The 15,094-nt window shown below is 41.9% G+C and overlaps 1 protein-coding gene across 2 annotated transcripts in view; it reads left to right on the top strand.

The window, feature by feature from the left end:
* frmd3 (FERM domain containing 3) overlaps positions 1 to 15,094 on the top strand; it is a 59,624-nt gene that overhangs the window by 12,883 nt on the left and 31,647 nt on the right. Inside the window, exons 2-5 of one of the 2 annotated variants that reach the window (XM_069682968.1) lie at positions 3,193 to 3,297; positions 4,455 to 4,497; positions 9,775 to 9,853; positions 12,758 to 12,855. In XM_069682968.1, the coding sequence (XP_069539069.1) occupies positions 3,193 to 3,297; positions 4,455 to 4,497; positions 9,775 to 9,853; positions 12,758 to 12,855 (325 nt within the window). Of the gene's footprint in view, positions 1 to 3,192; positions 3,298 to 4,454; positions 4,498 to 9,771; positions 9,854 to 12,757; positions 12,856 to 15,094 lie in introns of both variants that reach the window. The other variant, XM_069682967.1, reaches the window with a different exon arrangement.

Raw genomic sequence — 15,094 nt, 5'->3', positions numbered from 1 at the left:
CTATAAATACATTATTTTACTATAAATAAAACTTGCCTTTTCCCACCTTACCTTAAAGAAACTTTAAAAAACAGACATAAAACAAGCAGACAGCACGCTAGCTAGCATTAGCCTCTAAGCTCTTCAGAGGTCTCTACCTTATTATAAAGCTGTAGAGTTCAAACACCCTCCAACTCTGAATAAAACCAGGTTATCTGTCAGTGGTTAACATTGGCAAACAGGCTAAGAAGAAACAAAATTAAAGTAAGTACATTTTGCCGTCTTGTTACTCTGATCTGGTCGTGGCTAACTGCCCCAAACCTCGAGCCCTAGCGCAGAGTTAGCAAACGCATTCTGCTGCAGTCTGACCACACAACACACAAAAGTCGTATCAGCATCATTTCTTGATACATACAGTATACCCTCAGTATTAAGAGAAATAACCCAGTACCATGTCTAACTTCTTCAGTAAAACAACACCTCTAGACTGTTTTGCTTGCAGCCAAACACATAGATTTAAGCTACAATCTACAGTTTGTGGTGTGGTGAATTCAAGTGTAAAAATGCTTAAATTGTTTGAAATTATTCTGGTGTATTATTTTGGCAATTCATTGTTATGCAAAATTAATCCTTCAAATAATATTGAATAAAGCAGAGTAAAAAAGCACTTGGTGTCACTGTCTCTTTAAGAGTACTGGTGCCCTAATTTTTCAAACACAATTCTTGCAAACACTGATAAAAAAAACCCTCATGACCTCACATCTGAGTGATAACAATGCTGAACAGTCCTGTTTGTGTCCTGCAGTCTACAGTGAAAATGTTGGAACAGCTGGGAATGCTTGTTATTTAAATATTGATACGATAATGCTCGCTGTGTAGTGTGTTAGTGCGCTTAGCCTATATATGAACTCCTTGTGTGTATTGCTTGCACTGTACTTGTTTTATTTTTAATTCTTCCTCATTGTTTCGTTGCATTGACCTAAATCTCTTGGCTGCTTGAATACCGTGTCTCTTTTATGCATCGACTGAATTGATGTTTGCTCTCGCTTTGATCTGTGTGTAACATAAAGCTGCTTTGTTGTGGACAGTCGAGTACATCACCGCCGTGCTCTTTGACTCACTGTACTGTTTGTGTTTTTATTATTTTTGAGTGCTCGCAGTGACATTTACAGGAAATATCTTGCTTCTGGCTCTTCTATCAACACCTACAGTCGACTGCAATTACAGCGAATAACAGACCGTTTACTGAGAAATGGAGCATGACTCACCAAGAAATGCATTTAAAAGGTTGCCTTGGCAAGAGATTGCAGCGTTTAAACATATGCACAGGAAATCATGTTTATGTGAGATTACTGAGGCACAGGACACAGTCATGCTGAACAGGGTCGTCTGAGGTGCTGATCTTAGGCAAAATCCACCCTTTTAACGAACCTAAAATAACCCTTTTTCTCTTCTTTTTGCCATCAGAAGGCACATGTTTTATTAAACCCAAAGGGGAAACAGTTGGTTTTAAGAGTTGCAAGAGATCCCTTGCAGATGAGAGAGACTGGAGAAGTAAAGGCTCAGCCTCAGATCTCAGTTCAATCAGGAGCGATCAACCAGAAGAAAATAATAATATTTATTGAGGTTGGCCACTAGAGCAGACTTTGATAATTTGGCTGCATTGACTTAAAGCATCTTCTTTAAAAAAGGCCCATAAAGATAGGAGAGAAATAGAGGTGTAGTTGTGGGCTGCACAGTACCACAACTGTAAAACTACTTAAAGCATCCAAGGACACATTGGTTTAAGATTTTATAATAGTACTAATAATAACCTTTATTAACACTCCCTTTCAAAGCTAATCAAAGCTGAGTTAGGGCATGAGCACACAGCACATCTGAGGTTCATGGCCTTCACTTTGACAAACTGTCTGCCAGGGCAGGAGACTCCATCTGCTGCGACCGTTCAGCTGCACAGTCAGCTGCTGTCCATCACTCACCCTACGGTGCGCATCAGCTGCAAATGTCTGCACATAGAAATTAGCAAACAAAGCTAATGACTCAAGCTAATAGCCTTAGCTACTCACCAACCATTGCTGATGTGGTGGCCAATTTATGGATCTCTTCCTCGTGCTCAGTCATTTTCATTTCAAAGTTAAAGCAGGGGCAAGTGAGATAAAGAAAGCACAGTGCACCCTCAGGACAGGTGCCTCCTGCAGGTTAAAATGTGTGTGACCATTATAAGACTTTGAAAGAAGAAGTGAGACGTCGTCACAGAGATGTCGTCACAGAGATGTCTCTTGAGTTTATGGCGTACTTACTGAAAAGTGTTGATTGACAGTTTAACATGTTGTTTTTAATGACAAGATGTGGCCAAACAGACGGCTGTGCCTCTTTGTGTGTGTTTGTGTTTATGATGTCTTAAGTTTATGTGTGTCTCCAGTGGTGAGTAAATCACAACAAGGGCAAACAGAGCATTTCCTACTGAATCAATCAGTCCTGCTTAACCGAGCACAGAATCCACCTCCGTCAGCAGTTATTGGGCATGTACACACGCACGCACACACACACACACACACAAACACACCATCTTAAAAGACCTGAGGGGATGTGACTAGATATCTATTGTTCAGTATGTGAGGAAGATAAGAATAGAGACGGGATATTCATGCAGCATCCATCCACACACGCACACGCACACACACACACACACACACACACACACACACACACACACACACACACACACACAGAGCAGACATAATGTGTGTGTGTGCATTCAGTTACACCTTACATCTATTAGAAAGTGTAATTTTGTGTTCCCCTACACGAACCTCAGCCTGTGAATCCGTGTGTGTCTGATGAGTAGATATTGACCGACCAGCAGGTAATAAATGCAGAGTGATTATTGATCTCTGTGTTCATGAACTGCATGTGGACCTTATTTACCGCCATGTTAGCCGAGGCTGGAATATGACCACAGCATTATATCGTCACCAGGAGACCTGAAGGCGCTGACATGTTTTTTCCATTAACATGTTCTACGGTGATGAAACCAAGAGAGCATCACAGAAATATCCCCCAGGAGGGGATGCTTCGCTGTGATTATAGAGCAGAGAAGGAGCTGGTTTCAGATGCAGCGGGAGGTTTATGGGATTTATCAGCATGAATGGAAGATAAAGATGAAAAATAAAGTCATGAATTTGGGATTTAATGTGTTTTATTTCTTTGCAGAGAGACACCAAAGGCCAGTTCCTGTTGGACCATGTGTGCAACCACTACAACCTGCTGGAGAAAGATTACTTCGGTATTCGATATGTGGACCCAGAGAAACAGAGGGTAACTATCACACTCACACAACAAGCAGAAGAGCTGTAATACCAGCTACTCCCATCACCTGTCAATCATTTTTTTGATTAATGGATTAGTTGTGTAGTCTTAAGCCTATTAAAAGAATTATATGGCCACGCGTATTCACAGCAGAAGGATGAAAATAAAGTAGCTGATGATCAAACCTACTGACAGCAAACGCCTCCGCTGAGTCAGCGTAGCCAGGCTGCGATTGTTGGATATCAATCAAAAGGCAGCCCGTACTTGATATTGCAGGTTCAAGTTACAACTAATAACAAGATCAGGCTCCATATTTGAAACAGCCCACACACAGAGGAGACCAGACGCTTTGTCTCAACAGAAGCTCAGCGGGCTGTAAGCTTCTTTTAAAATGCATAAAGGGAAAGGAACAACGACAAGCAAAAACTAGAAAGAAGAGTTACAGCATCAGAGGCCTGTCAACCATTCAGCCATTATTGGAAACAAGGTTTATAGCAGAAGAAATGCAGCTGTGCAAAGCTGTGGTTGCTCCAGCTCAGTGAGCAGGAGAAGGCTGCTTTCTCTGTCAATTTAGCATCCACTCAGAAACATATTGCGACTTAATTTACCATCAACACTGATTGAAAATCCACCTAAAACTTGTCAAAAACAAGACTAGGTCAAAACCTAGTATGTGGCTGACCGCATCAGGTTAGTGTGCGCTTTTGTGGGTAATGTGTTACAAGGACTGTCCTTATAAGGAACGTGTTTGAAAGCAGGTGCGCGCTGTGGACGTAGGTGAGGACAGCGGACAAGCAGCAGAGAAGCAGCCCCGCCTACTCCCCGAACAAAGTATCCAGAGCTGTATAGACAGAGAGTCGTATCAGTGGAGGTCCAATATGCTCCATGAGCCGCCATTGCGATGTTGCAACTCTCTCTCTCTACGGCTGTGAGAGTACCGACGGTCAGCCAAAAATTTACCAATGTGATGTCACAACATGAAGACATCTTTGATTTTGAACTCTTTGGACTTCATTAAATCTTCATCATACTGCTTTTAACTCAGTGTTCTTATTAAGGGTAACATCTCTTTTTTATCTCCCTCCCTCCCTCTCCCCCCCCCCCCCTCTCTCCCTCTCTCTCTCCCTGTCTCTCTCTCTCTCTCTCTCTGTATCTCTCTCTGTCAGCACTGGTTGGAGCCCAATAAGCCTGTGGTGAGACAGATGAAGTGTAAGTGTCCCTTTTGCTCTCTTTTTCTTTTTCTGTGTGTTCTGCATCAGTGTGTGCAAAAATCAACACACAGAGATTGAAATGCCTGTGTGTGTGTGTGTGTGTGTATTTTTGTGTGTGTACAGTGTGTGTTTGTTGAGGCCTTGCATGCAGGCTGCGTTTGCCTCCCGAGAGCAGCTTCAGTGTGACGGGGTCAAACTCTACAACGAGCAGACAGCACCACGGGGACTCTGATGCACACCGGTTCATGATGGCTTATAAACAACAGTGTTAAAAGCCACTGGGCATTCATAAAAACAAAACTACCATTTAAGATATCGTCATGAAGCCTGTGGCAGTGAAATATATTATTTTAGGTTTATAAGGAAATAAATATAAATGCTTTATTGTTCTTGATGGAAGGATAGTTTTTAGTGAATTCACTCACCCTTTATATCCCCAGGACTCACTGCTCATATTACCATTTCCAATGAGAGGTGACAGAGCCAGACAATGCTGGACAGGACTCTTTCTCAGAAACACCACAGGGAGATGGGCAGAGACACAATAAAGGCAGACAAAGTGACAAGAGCGGGAACACAACAAACTGCCGGAGGGGCCGGTGGCCCAACAAGGAAATAAACTCACACAGTAAAATACACAGACACGGCAGGGGATCACAAACCGAAGACGGAAAACTCGATTGTTAAACAAGTCAACAAGCTTCCTGTTGACTTTCTAAAGGCAGCAGACCTGACTCTTCTTCTGTGGTGTTAATTTATTTATACAAACTGCAGGAGCCTGGGCTAGCATCCTGCTGCATCTTGGTCCTTGGTGCCTCAAAATGTAACTGGTTATAAAATAGACTCAATCTAATACTGATGCCTCAATATGAGCTACAACAGCAAACCAGACCATCAGCGAGATGTTATTTCTATACCATTTTTTAATGCCTGTCATCGCTGGCACCATGTTGGATTCTGACAAAGTGAGTTACAGGCAGTTAGTGATACGTTAGCCACATGAAATAAAGCAGGCGTTGTTACACTACCATTCAATGAGAACTAAAGAATCGCACTCACTGTTGATTTCAGTTCTCCACCAGGTGTGTTTGGGTGCGAGTCTGGGAGCGCAGCAGGCTGTTTGTCTATGTGTCCTTTATGGGAACAAGATTGTCTGAAGCAGAGAAGGATGCTGATCTGAAACAGTTATTGATCACTTTGTGCTGGCCAGCAGGGGGTTAAGAGTAGTGAGGAGTGAATGAATCCACAGATCCACAGACATTGTTGAGCATGTAAGGGATAATGTAAAGCAGTGAGCAGGTTGTTATAGCGGAATGGAACCCCGACAGGGTGAGCAGGAGGTCCTGTCTCACGCTGAAGGGGTTCCTCCACTATAACAACCTGCTCACTGTACATTATCCCGCTTATTACACGGCTATTTGCTTACGAAATCAATAATTTGACACAAAATATTGATCTGGAAATGATTTATTAATTTACTGTTATCCGTTTAAAAATAGTCTGTTACACTCACAGTGAGAGCTGAGTCCATAGCAACAGATAACTCTGTAGCTTTCTTAAAATGAGCTAACCAAGCTGTTTTCACTTTTCCTTTTTTCCCTCTGACAACGGGCATACATAAAATTTACATTTGGAGGATTGATATGATGACAGTTTGTCCACTGGATTGTATGATTAGAGCCGCATCCCTAGCAACAGTCTGTTCTTCATAGCAAAGGTCTGTTATCAAGAAATAGCAGACCTCGGAATGCTGTAATTAACCAATCAGAATCAAATATTTAACATAGCAGTGTAATAAACAGGTATAAATGTGCACAAAAATATTAGGCTGATGGGTATAAGTATTAGGGATTTGCTTAGAAAATTCTGATACACAAACACACACACACAATTTAGAACAAACGTTCTCCTCCAAGTTAACATTTGGAGATGCTGATGACTGTCACACACACACACACACACACAGGCCTGGAAACATTGTTCCACTTACATTGGACGATCAGTCAAAAAATAGAATCACTTTGTAGTTCACTGTGAGATACACTTTATTTCTAAAGACGGATGTTTTATTCTCTTCCTGGAAAGGAGTGAATGAGGAACAAGGGAAGATAATTCTGCCGTCGCTTCATAAAAAATTTAAAGAGATTTTGCTTTTTCAGCAAGGTTTTATGCGGGGAGACAAATCAGCAAGCAAACATTTTACTGTGAACCAATGCAGCTCCGATGTACCACTCTTCTTTTATTCACATTTCTTTCTAGCCCAGCGAAATGGTTTTGGTTTACTCTAATGTATCCTGATGTTTACTGTTAATTCCTCATCAAACATGAAACTGATGCTTTGCTGCAGAATTTCTCAGTGAAATGTCTAAATTTCACACATTTGTGTGATCAGCAACATCATGTCTGTGTCTGAAGTTGCCCACCCGTTTAATAACTGTCTTGCTCTGTCTGACTTTCTATAAATTAATAAAGGGGCTATTAGCAGCACATGTGTGAGAGGACATGAGGGGGGCAGGATGAGGAGATGGATAAAAAATTAGAATAAGTTATGGAAGAGGAGAAAAGACGTGGAAAAGACTGATAAAGGGGAAAATAAGTGTGTGTGAGGAAGAGAGGGAGGCTGATATAAAACGTAGCTAAAGAAAGAAGTCAGATTAGGGAAGACGAGAGGGAGAAAAGGGAAGATTGGAGCGACAGTTTGAGAGGAGAGAGGCTGACAGAGAGTGAAAGAGAGAAGAGGAGATGAGAGAGAGAGGGATGGAGGACGAGTGTTAACAGATCTGAGTCGTACTGACACATCACTTCTCCCCGTGGCAGGATTTACTCTCAAATTAGGATGTGTGGTTTGTGTTGTGTTTTCTCTTTGTGCGTCTCAGCTTACGCGCACATGCGTCACTCTGTACGAGTGTGTGTATGCGCACAATGTGCCAATTCACTTTCACTAAAACCATTTCCAAAAACATCTTGGTCCCTTAAGCCGGAGCAAAAAGGAAGCTGAAATTCTTTGGGAGCGGGTGGGAGGATTTGGTCTTTCATATTGCTCAGCATGTATTATGTAGATGTGTGGTGTTTTTCATAGCTGGATAATACCGCAGAGGATGCAGCCTTTAAAGACAGAGTGGTGCGGGCACTCTGCACTCTCTGCTGCTCCTGTGTTAGATGGTGGTTCCCACTCTTCTTCTTCCACCACATCATTTTCTTACCATTTTAATACTTGGTGCACACATTAGAGCCATATGAGATGATTTTACATCTTGATATTACACTTTGGAACTAATAGGCTAAACCAAGGAGCTCAGTAAATGCAACCTAGTCCCTTATGGTTCTAATGATCTGGATTTGGAAATATATTCAGTGGGGGGAGTTGATCTTGGACACCTATCTCTTTATTAATCCAAACTATTAATAAATAATACCTTCTGGGCATCTAATAAAGAAAATGATGTGAGCTCATGTGAGCTCAACGACCCATCAACACTAGTGGGTACTCATGACTCTCAGTGATACTGGGTTCACAGCTCAGGCTAACGACTCACCCCTGAGTCAGTTAGAACTGAAGAAGCCTTTCTGATGAGAGGTGAAACATCTTCGAGAACTTCAACCAAGTCCAGTTGCCTTTTGGATTAAACTTCGAATTCTTCTAGTTTAGTTGAATTCAGATGTTCCAAATAAAAACAACATACTTCAAATGAATCACAATGGCTATAAAAAATGCAGTTAGACAGAATTTGAACCAACAGCCTCCTGCCCCAATTTCCCTCTCCTGTGTCATTTCTTTTATTCTCAATAGAAATGAAATGTTCCAACCCCAAACAGCCCTCCTCTGGTCACATTGTAGAATAAACCAGACTGTCTTTTTGTGCAAAGGATTCACTGAGGTGAATGCCTCCTGATAACTGTAACAGGATAACATTGTACCTTAGTGCCTTGTAGAAGGTTATGAATGACTGAAACAAAAGCTTAAGCACAGATTTTACAATAGAGGAAGAAGCCCTGTCTGACTTTCATAGGGATGTATTACATTATTAATCAGACTTTGCAAAGTCATGTGACATTCTTCTTTTTTTAACATTATTTTTGGGGCTTTTTTGCCTTTTAGAGTGGCAGGAAGTGTGGGGTGGAGAGAGTGGGGGATGACATGCACCAAATGATGACAGATCAGAAGCTGAACCTGTGATCAGTACATCGAGGACTGTGGCCTCTGTATATGGGCGCCTGCTCTACCCACTGAGCTAATCCAGCGCCCCAAAGTCAAGTGACATTCTTGTCAAAAAATAAAATAAAATGTTCTCCCAAATGTACCACTTTAATCTCGAAGAATATCTAAGTGTTCCTCATGACTTTACATCTTTAATTGTGTTTTGGCTGTGAAAGCTGGTTGGACCAGGAGGCAAATGAAGCCTTTCTATGCCATGACATAAATTCTCCATCAGAAAGAAAGAAACTGATTTCAGGACTTCTTGATTCATATGATTCCTTTACTTATCAGATATGTGACTGCATAATGAATTGATTTATACGTTTGCTTCTGATGTTTCTTCTGAGGTTTCCACGCCGTGCACGGTTGTGTATGTCATCGTGCAAATGTGCAAACTTCAATGGGTTAACTTTGAACGTTTGCATGTGTGTTTATATGCATGTGTGTGTGACGTCTGTGAGACCCCAGGAGGCAGTTTAAGCCATTTCTGTCGTTTGATCCAAACCCCGCAGACAGTCACTGACTTTGCGTGTGTCTGTGTGTGTGTGTTACATAAGAGTGTGTATGTATGTTACCATGCATATTTAAATACCAGGCCAAGCTCAAATTCTCTCCGCCAGCTACTTCACACACACGCACGCACGCACGCACACGCACATAGTCAGATCAAAGGAAAAGAAACAGACCCCAGTTCAAGTAAGGCTCTTCTTTGTGTGTTCTCTGTGTGTGTGTGTGTGTGTGTGTGTGTGTGTGTGTGTGTTTGTGTGATGAGCAATTACTGTAATTATCAGATGACTAATCAGTATCAGAGGTATACCATGATTTATCCTTCATCCTTTCCTCTCCAGTTTTACATAATCCTCATGGCTCTGTTCCCCTCCTCTCCTGCACTCATTCATTAACTCTCTCTATTCCCTTTCCCCCCTCTTCTCAACGAAAAACATCTCTCCCTCTACATTTCTTCTTTCATCTTTCTGTCACGTTTCACTTCTGCACTCTCAAACAACTCCACCTCTCCTCACCTTCGACACCTCTTACTATCCTCCTCTAAATGTTCTCCTGTCTTGTCTCCAGCAGCTCAGCAGCCGTACACGATGTGCTTCCGGGTCAAGTTTTATCCCCACGAGCCGATGAAAATCAAGGAGGAGCTCACCAGGTACAAACTCACACACACAATGAATTGTTAATGGGTGACTGAGTAAGAAGAGAAAAGTGTAAAAAGAACAGGCATGTCTATCTCTTTTTTACTTGTTGGAGAGCAGCTTTATTGCATTTATATAAATTAGTTTTTATGTAAAACTGGAGCCACTACATGATCTACAAAAGCAAATCAGATCTTTAATTGGGATCAGGGTGTCTGCTGATGGGTGCGTGAGTGATGTGTGTAAAGACGGCCAAAGCCAACCAAACAATATCATGGTGCCTAGAGCATGGAGAGAGAACCACATGTAGCGAAAGCCAGGGCCTGAATGTACCTATAGGGAGACTGTCCAGGTACTCCCAGGTGCACGGGCGCCACGCCGACCAGGAACCTGCAACACAAAAGAAAGAACCAGAAACAAGGAAACACAAAGCAGACCCTGCTTAGCAGGAAGGACATCACAATACATAACTGAACAAGACTAACTCATGACGAGAATGTTATAAAGAAAATTTTACTTTTTTAATTAATCAATCAATTTATTAATTAAACAATTAATTTCATCCTCCAAAGTCCTCAATAAACTCCAATACATCCAGAGCTCTGCTGCCCGCCTCCTCTCCCACTCCCGCTCCCTTGAACTCATTACCCCTGTCCTCCAGAACCTCCACTGGCTCCCTGTTCCTCAACGCATCCAGTTCAAAGTCCTTCTTCTCACCCACAAAGCACCTCCATAACCAGGCCCCTTCATAACTCACAGACCTGCTCCACCGCCACTCTCCCTTCCGCAGCCTCCGCTCCTCTGATGCAAACCTCCTCTCTCCGCCACTCAGAACCAAGCACCGAAGCTGGGCCGAAAGAGCTTTCTCCATAGCTGCCCCTTCCCTCTGGTACTCTCTAACCCGACACATCCGAGACTGTACCGACTTGACCTCATTCAAATCACTGATCAAGACCCACCTTTTTAGAACTGCTTTAACCTCTGATGCTGGTTTTTTCATTGTTTTAATTGTGTGGTTTCCTCTTATTGTGTTTCTTCTGTTCTTATTTTGTGTCTTTCGTTGATTAAATAACCTAAAGTGAGTTTGAGTATGTTTAGGCACCAAATCTATCTGGCAAGGTGGAGACAAAGATCATAGTTTGGTTTGAAGTAGTACAGTAGTTCTGTATCTTAACTTTCCCTGTGTAAGGGAAACAAACACTGGTGTCTTAGGTGAGTGTTTGTTTATCCCTTTGATCCACCCAACCTCCTCCCTACGCACACCTGGCAATATAAACTAGATCACCTGACCTTCTCCTTTGCTTCCGTCATAACAGCCACTACAGCCACTAGGTGTTTCCACACAACTATAAAAGTAGTGTATTAAAACTTTATAACAACTTCTCTTTCCCTGTTTCCCCAAACACAAGCGCGCACACACGCACACAAGCGCATCTCTCAGGCTTAGTGATAATTAGCGACTCTCACTCAGCAGGGACTCTGTTTTCGTGTTCTCCGTCCCATCTGAGCTGCAATGTCTCGCCATCTCGGCTTCTCTCAGTCACCATTTCTCTCTTCCCTTCCTCCATCCCTGTTTTTCTTGATCCATCTCTTTGTAATTTCATCCCTGAGGTGTCTCCTCCCTCCCTCCCTCTCTATCGGTCCTCACAGCTCCGTGTCCTCCCTCAGATGTCTCTCCGCATCCCTCCCCTGTCCTTAAATCTTAATTCATCATCATTGCTTTTTTTTTTTTAATTGTCTTAATGAAAAACAGCCTCATCTAAGAGTCCTCGAGGAGCAGCATTACACTGCATGCAGTGCACATAGAAGTGGAGCAGAGTTTGGAAAGTTCGGAAGGACCTGAAGTCAGTGATGAAATCCAGCAGAGCACTCAATATCACAGTTTTTTTTTTTTTCATCTTCAAAATCCAAATCTTATTATGCTAATGTGTGAGAGCTGCATGTGCTCCAGTTTCCAGGATCTTATTTGAAGTCTGCCATTTTCCCCTTCCACTTTACTTTTCACCAAATATCAAAAAGAGATGAAAAATAGCCACAAGAACAACATTTATATTAGCTGATATTAAAGCAATTATATTAAAATGTGTGCAGTGAAAGTTATTAAAGGTCCAATATGAGGGTTCTCGTCTGGCAATGAGGTTGCAAAAAACAACCAAGTGGTTTCTGTTTCCTGCTTTAATGTAAAGAGCTCAGCTGGGTATGTGTTCGGCATGGATGTAACCTGTGTGATTGCAAATTTAAAGCAAAAGATATGCTGACCTACACAAATTAAAAATCATATAGTGAGCAAGAAAAGGGTGGACAGGAGAAACAATAGAAAGAAGGTGATGAGAGTGGAAAAATAGTGAGGAGTCAGGAAACGAGGTGAAATGAGGTAAAGTGAAGTTGTGAAGATGGATTACATTTTCTGGGACTCAGCAGATTGTAGTTATCATGACAGATGATTCTATAAATGTTGTCTTCATTGATTAAAGCTGACGAGGGAGCTTGTGTAACACAGAGGAGTTACAGAACAAAGACAGGCTGCACTTCCTGTTTTCCAAAATAAGCAGCAAGTAACAGATACTGTGAGACGTTCAGGGGGGACGAGGAGGAGACGAGGGGGGGAAGAATCTCTGCATGCGACAAAGAAGAAAACAGAGAAGGACGGAATTAAGCACAACTGAAAAGGTCATGTAAATATAGGTAGCAACTGTTCTTTTCACCATGTTGAAGAAACATCCCTGCAGCTGCTGACCGACTCTTCTGTTCTCATTGCATCACTAGTCCTTATAGTTTCAGCACCGAGAGAAAGATCAGCCTAAAGCCTTTTCCATCCTAACTACAGTCCGGTTTAAGTGAGAATAACTTTTAGATCAAGTAGTGTTGTGAGCTTATCTTTATTCTCAGTTATTTGCATGCTCTGTGTGTGTGTCCAGGTATCTGCTGTACCTCCAGCTGAAGAGAGACATCTACCACGGTCGCCTCCTCTGTCCGTTTGCTGAAGCTGCATATCTGGGAGCCTGCATCGTACAGGGTGAGGCTGCGTGACATCCAGTGGTAGTGATATTGACTGTGAATCTGGTGATGATTATGCATGTCACAGTTACGGAAAAGATTTGCTGCATTTTCATTACACTTAATAAAATACAAACTAACTTCAAATGTACAGTTAACAGTGGTTGATGTTGCAGATTGGTACTGCTTTTACATAGATTTTCATTTTAGTTCCAATCCGTCTCGATCTTTATTCGTATTTTATGTTTTCTTACTGTTAATCTTTCGACCAACAAGTTGTACGAGTCATGACAGAGGTTGCAGTATAGCCGGGTTGCAGCAAATGGCCTGATTAATCTCAGTGCTCGGATTGTGTCCCGGACATCTTGGGTCACCTTTCACTTGTGACAGTTGGACATGACAGACATGACAGATTAGCACAGTGCATGTTTCATTCTTTATGGTAATGGACAAGGTAAGGTGCATAGTCTGTTCTGTCCTAGAAGAAAAATCTCATTTTAAAAATAAATCACCCAAGATAAAAATGCCTGTCATGAAATTAAAAGCTGTCTCAGTTATGTGAGTTATATGTGTATACGCTAATTTTAGTAGGACCATGGAACTTGTGTGAATCAGCTTGCTAACTGCTTTAGGCTCAACTGCTGTGTAAACCGGTTGTCACTGTAGCATCACAAACTCAACGCAAACATAACCGCTAGAAAACAGTTAAGAGATTGATTAAACTTGACTAAGCTGCTAATCTGTTGTAAATGTAGGTATGACTTTGTTTTATTCAGATACTGTAAGCATACATGAACACCTGTGTTGCGGAGTAAGCTAGTGTTAGCTAGCAGCCATGATAATGTAGTAAATATCCATTTATGTTAATACAGCTCATGCTTTTAAGCTAGTTTTTAGCAATAGCATTTTGTGATTTGAACTAATTTTTTTATTATTGTGACTCGTAATTACAAATGTTTACCGTTGATCATTGTTAGAGACCTTTTTCATAATGTTTCAAGCTTATAGGTCGCTCGCCCCTTTTTCATGTAATATCTAGCTCAGGGGTCTCCAACCTTTTTTCATCTGAGAGCTACTTTGAAAAAATGAAAGTGGCAATAGCTACTTGCTGTAATTGCTGGTGGCATCCCATGTTGATTCTTTTGACTGAAACGTTGGTACCACAGATGAGGCGCACACACTTGCTTTCCCACTCCCCGTGGAAATAGCATGTTTTCTGCTTTTTCTTGGCGTGGCCACCTTCACTGTCCATCGTAAATCTGGCTAACCAGGCGAACAGCACAAAACTCCTCACTTTAGCTCAACTAGCGTACGACATAACTGACCCGACCTGTGGATGGAGGTTGCTGCAACATTGTTGTGATTGGTCAGGTTCAGACATTGATAAACTGGAGCATCACTGTTTTTGATTGACAGCTGATCGGCCTATCCTATTATTTTGTATTAGAGGGGGTGGGACATCTGTGTATTTGATAGAATTGAAGAGGCGTCAAAAGTGCATTTGTTGTCGTCAGATTTTTGTACAGAGTCTGTGAACCTCTTGGTGATCTACTAAAATCAATCTTTGTGAGCTCCCTGTTGGAGACCCCTGATCTAGATTAAATAGGCTAGGAGCAAGTTAAGATAAGCTAGCTTTGTCAGTTGGTTCAGTTAGCTTCACAACAGTTCCGCTATCAGTTAGACCTACTAACCTTAAATACTTATTTATATATAGTACTCCTACTTAAAAATTAGTTTCTGTATACCAGCCTGTTTTCATTTAGTGACGTACAAAATTAAATCTACACTTAGTTAACACGTTTATCATACCTGGGTTTAACTAAGATCAATCTCTCTTTTTGTCTGGTCTCTGCCTCATTTACTGGCTGCAGTTCAATTCACGAGTCTGATGTTGTAATCTTCCGTTTTAAAACACCAGAAGGCGTGTATGCACTGCCGGGAGAAGGAATAATGAAGATTTTTTCCCCCTCAGTAATTAGCAGTAACTGTTTAATGTTGAATCACAGTGCATATCCACTTGCTTTCATACGGATTAAGAGTGGGATTAGCTGAGCTGTATCATATAAATGAACCCTTCTGGCTGATACACAAGTCTCTGAACTGTGCAAACACTCTCTGATTGCCTCGTGTCCCCGGAGAGCAGAGTGTGACTGGCTGCGTTATCTCGACCCAGACTGTGTCTGCAGCGTTTCATTGGCTGCTCGGATTAACGAGGGCAGGTCCCACTTTGTCGGGGTGTTGATTACAGAGCTGAGAAT

This window comes from Semicossyphus pulcher, unplaced genomic scaffold (genome assembly GCF_022749685.1).
Source record: "Semicossyphus pulcher isolate SPU_LCO1_2020_fin unplaced genomic scaffold, fSemPul1.0.p SCAF_6, whole genome shotgun sequence".
In the NCBI taxonomy this organism is placed as follows: domain Eukaryota; kingdom Metazoa; phylum Chordata; class Actinopteri; order Labriformes; family Labridae; genus Semicossyphus; species Semicossyphus pulcher.
The sequence above is the reverse complement of the archived record's forward strand: the minus strand, read 5'-3'. Positions and strand labels throughout refer to the sequence as shown.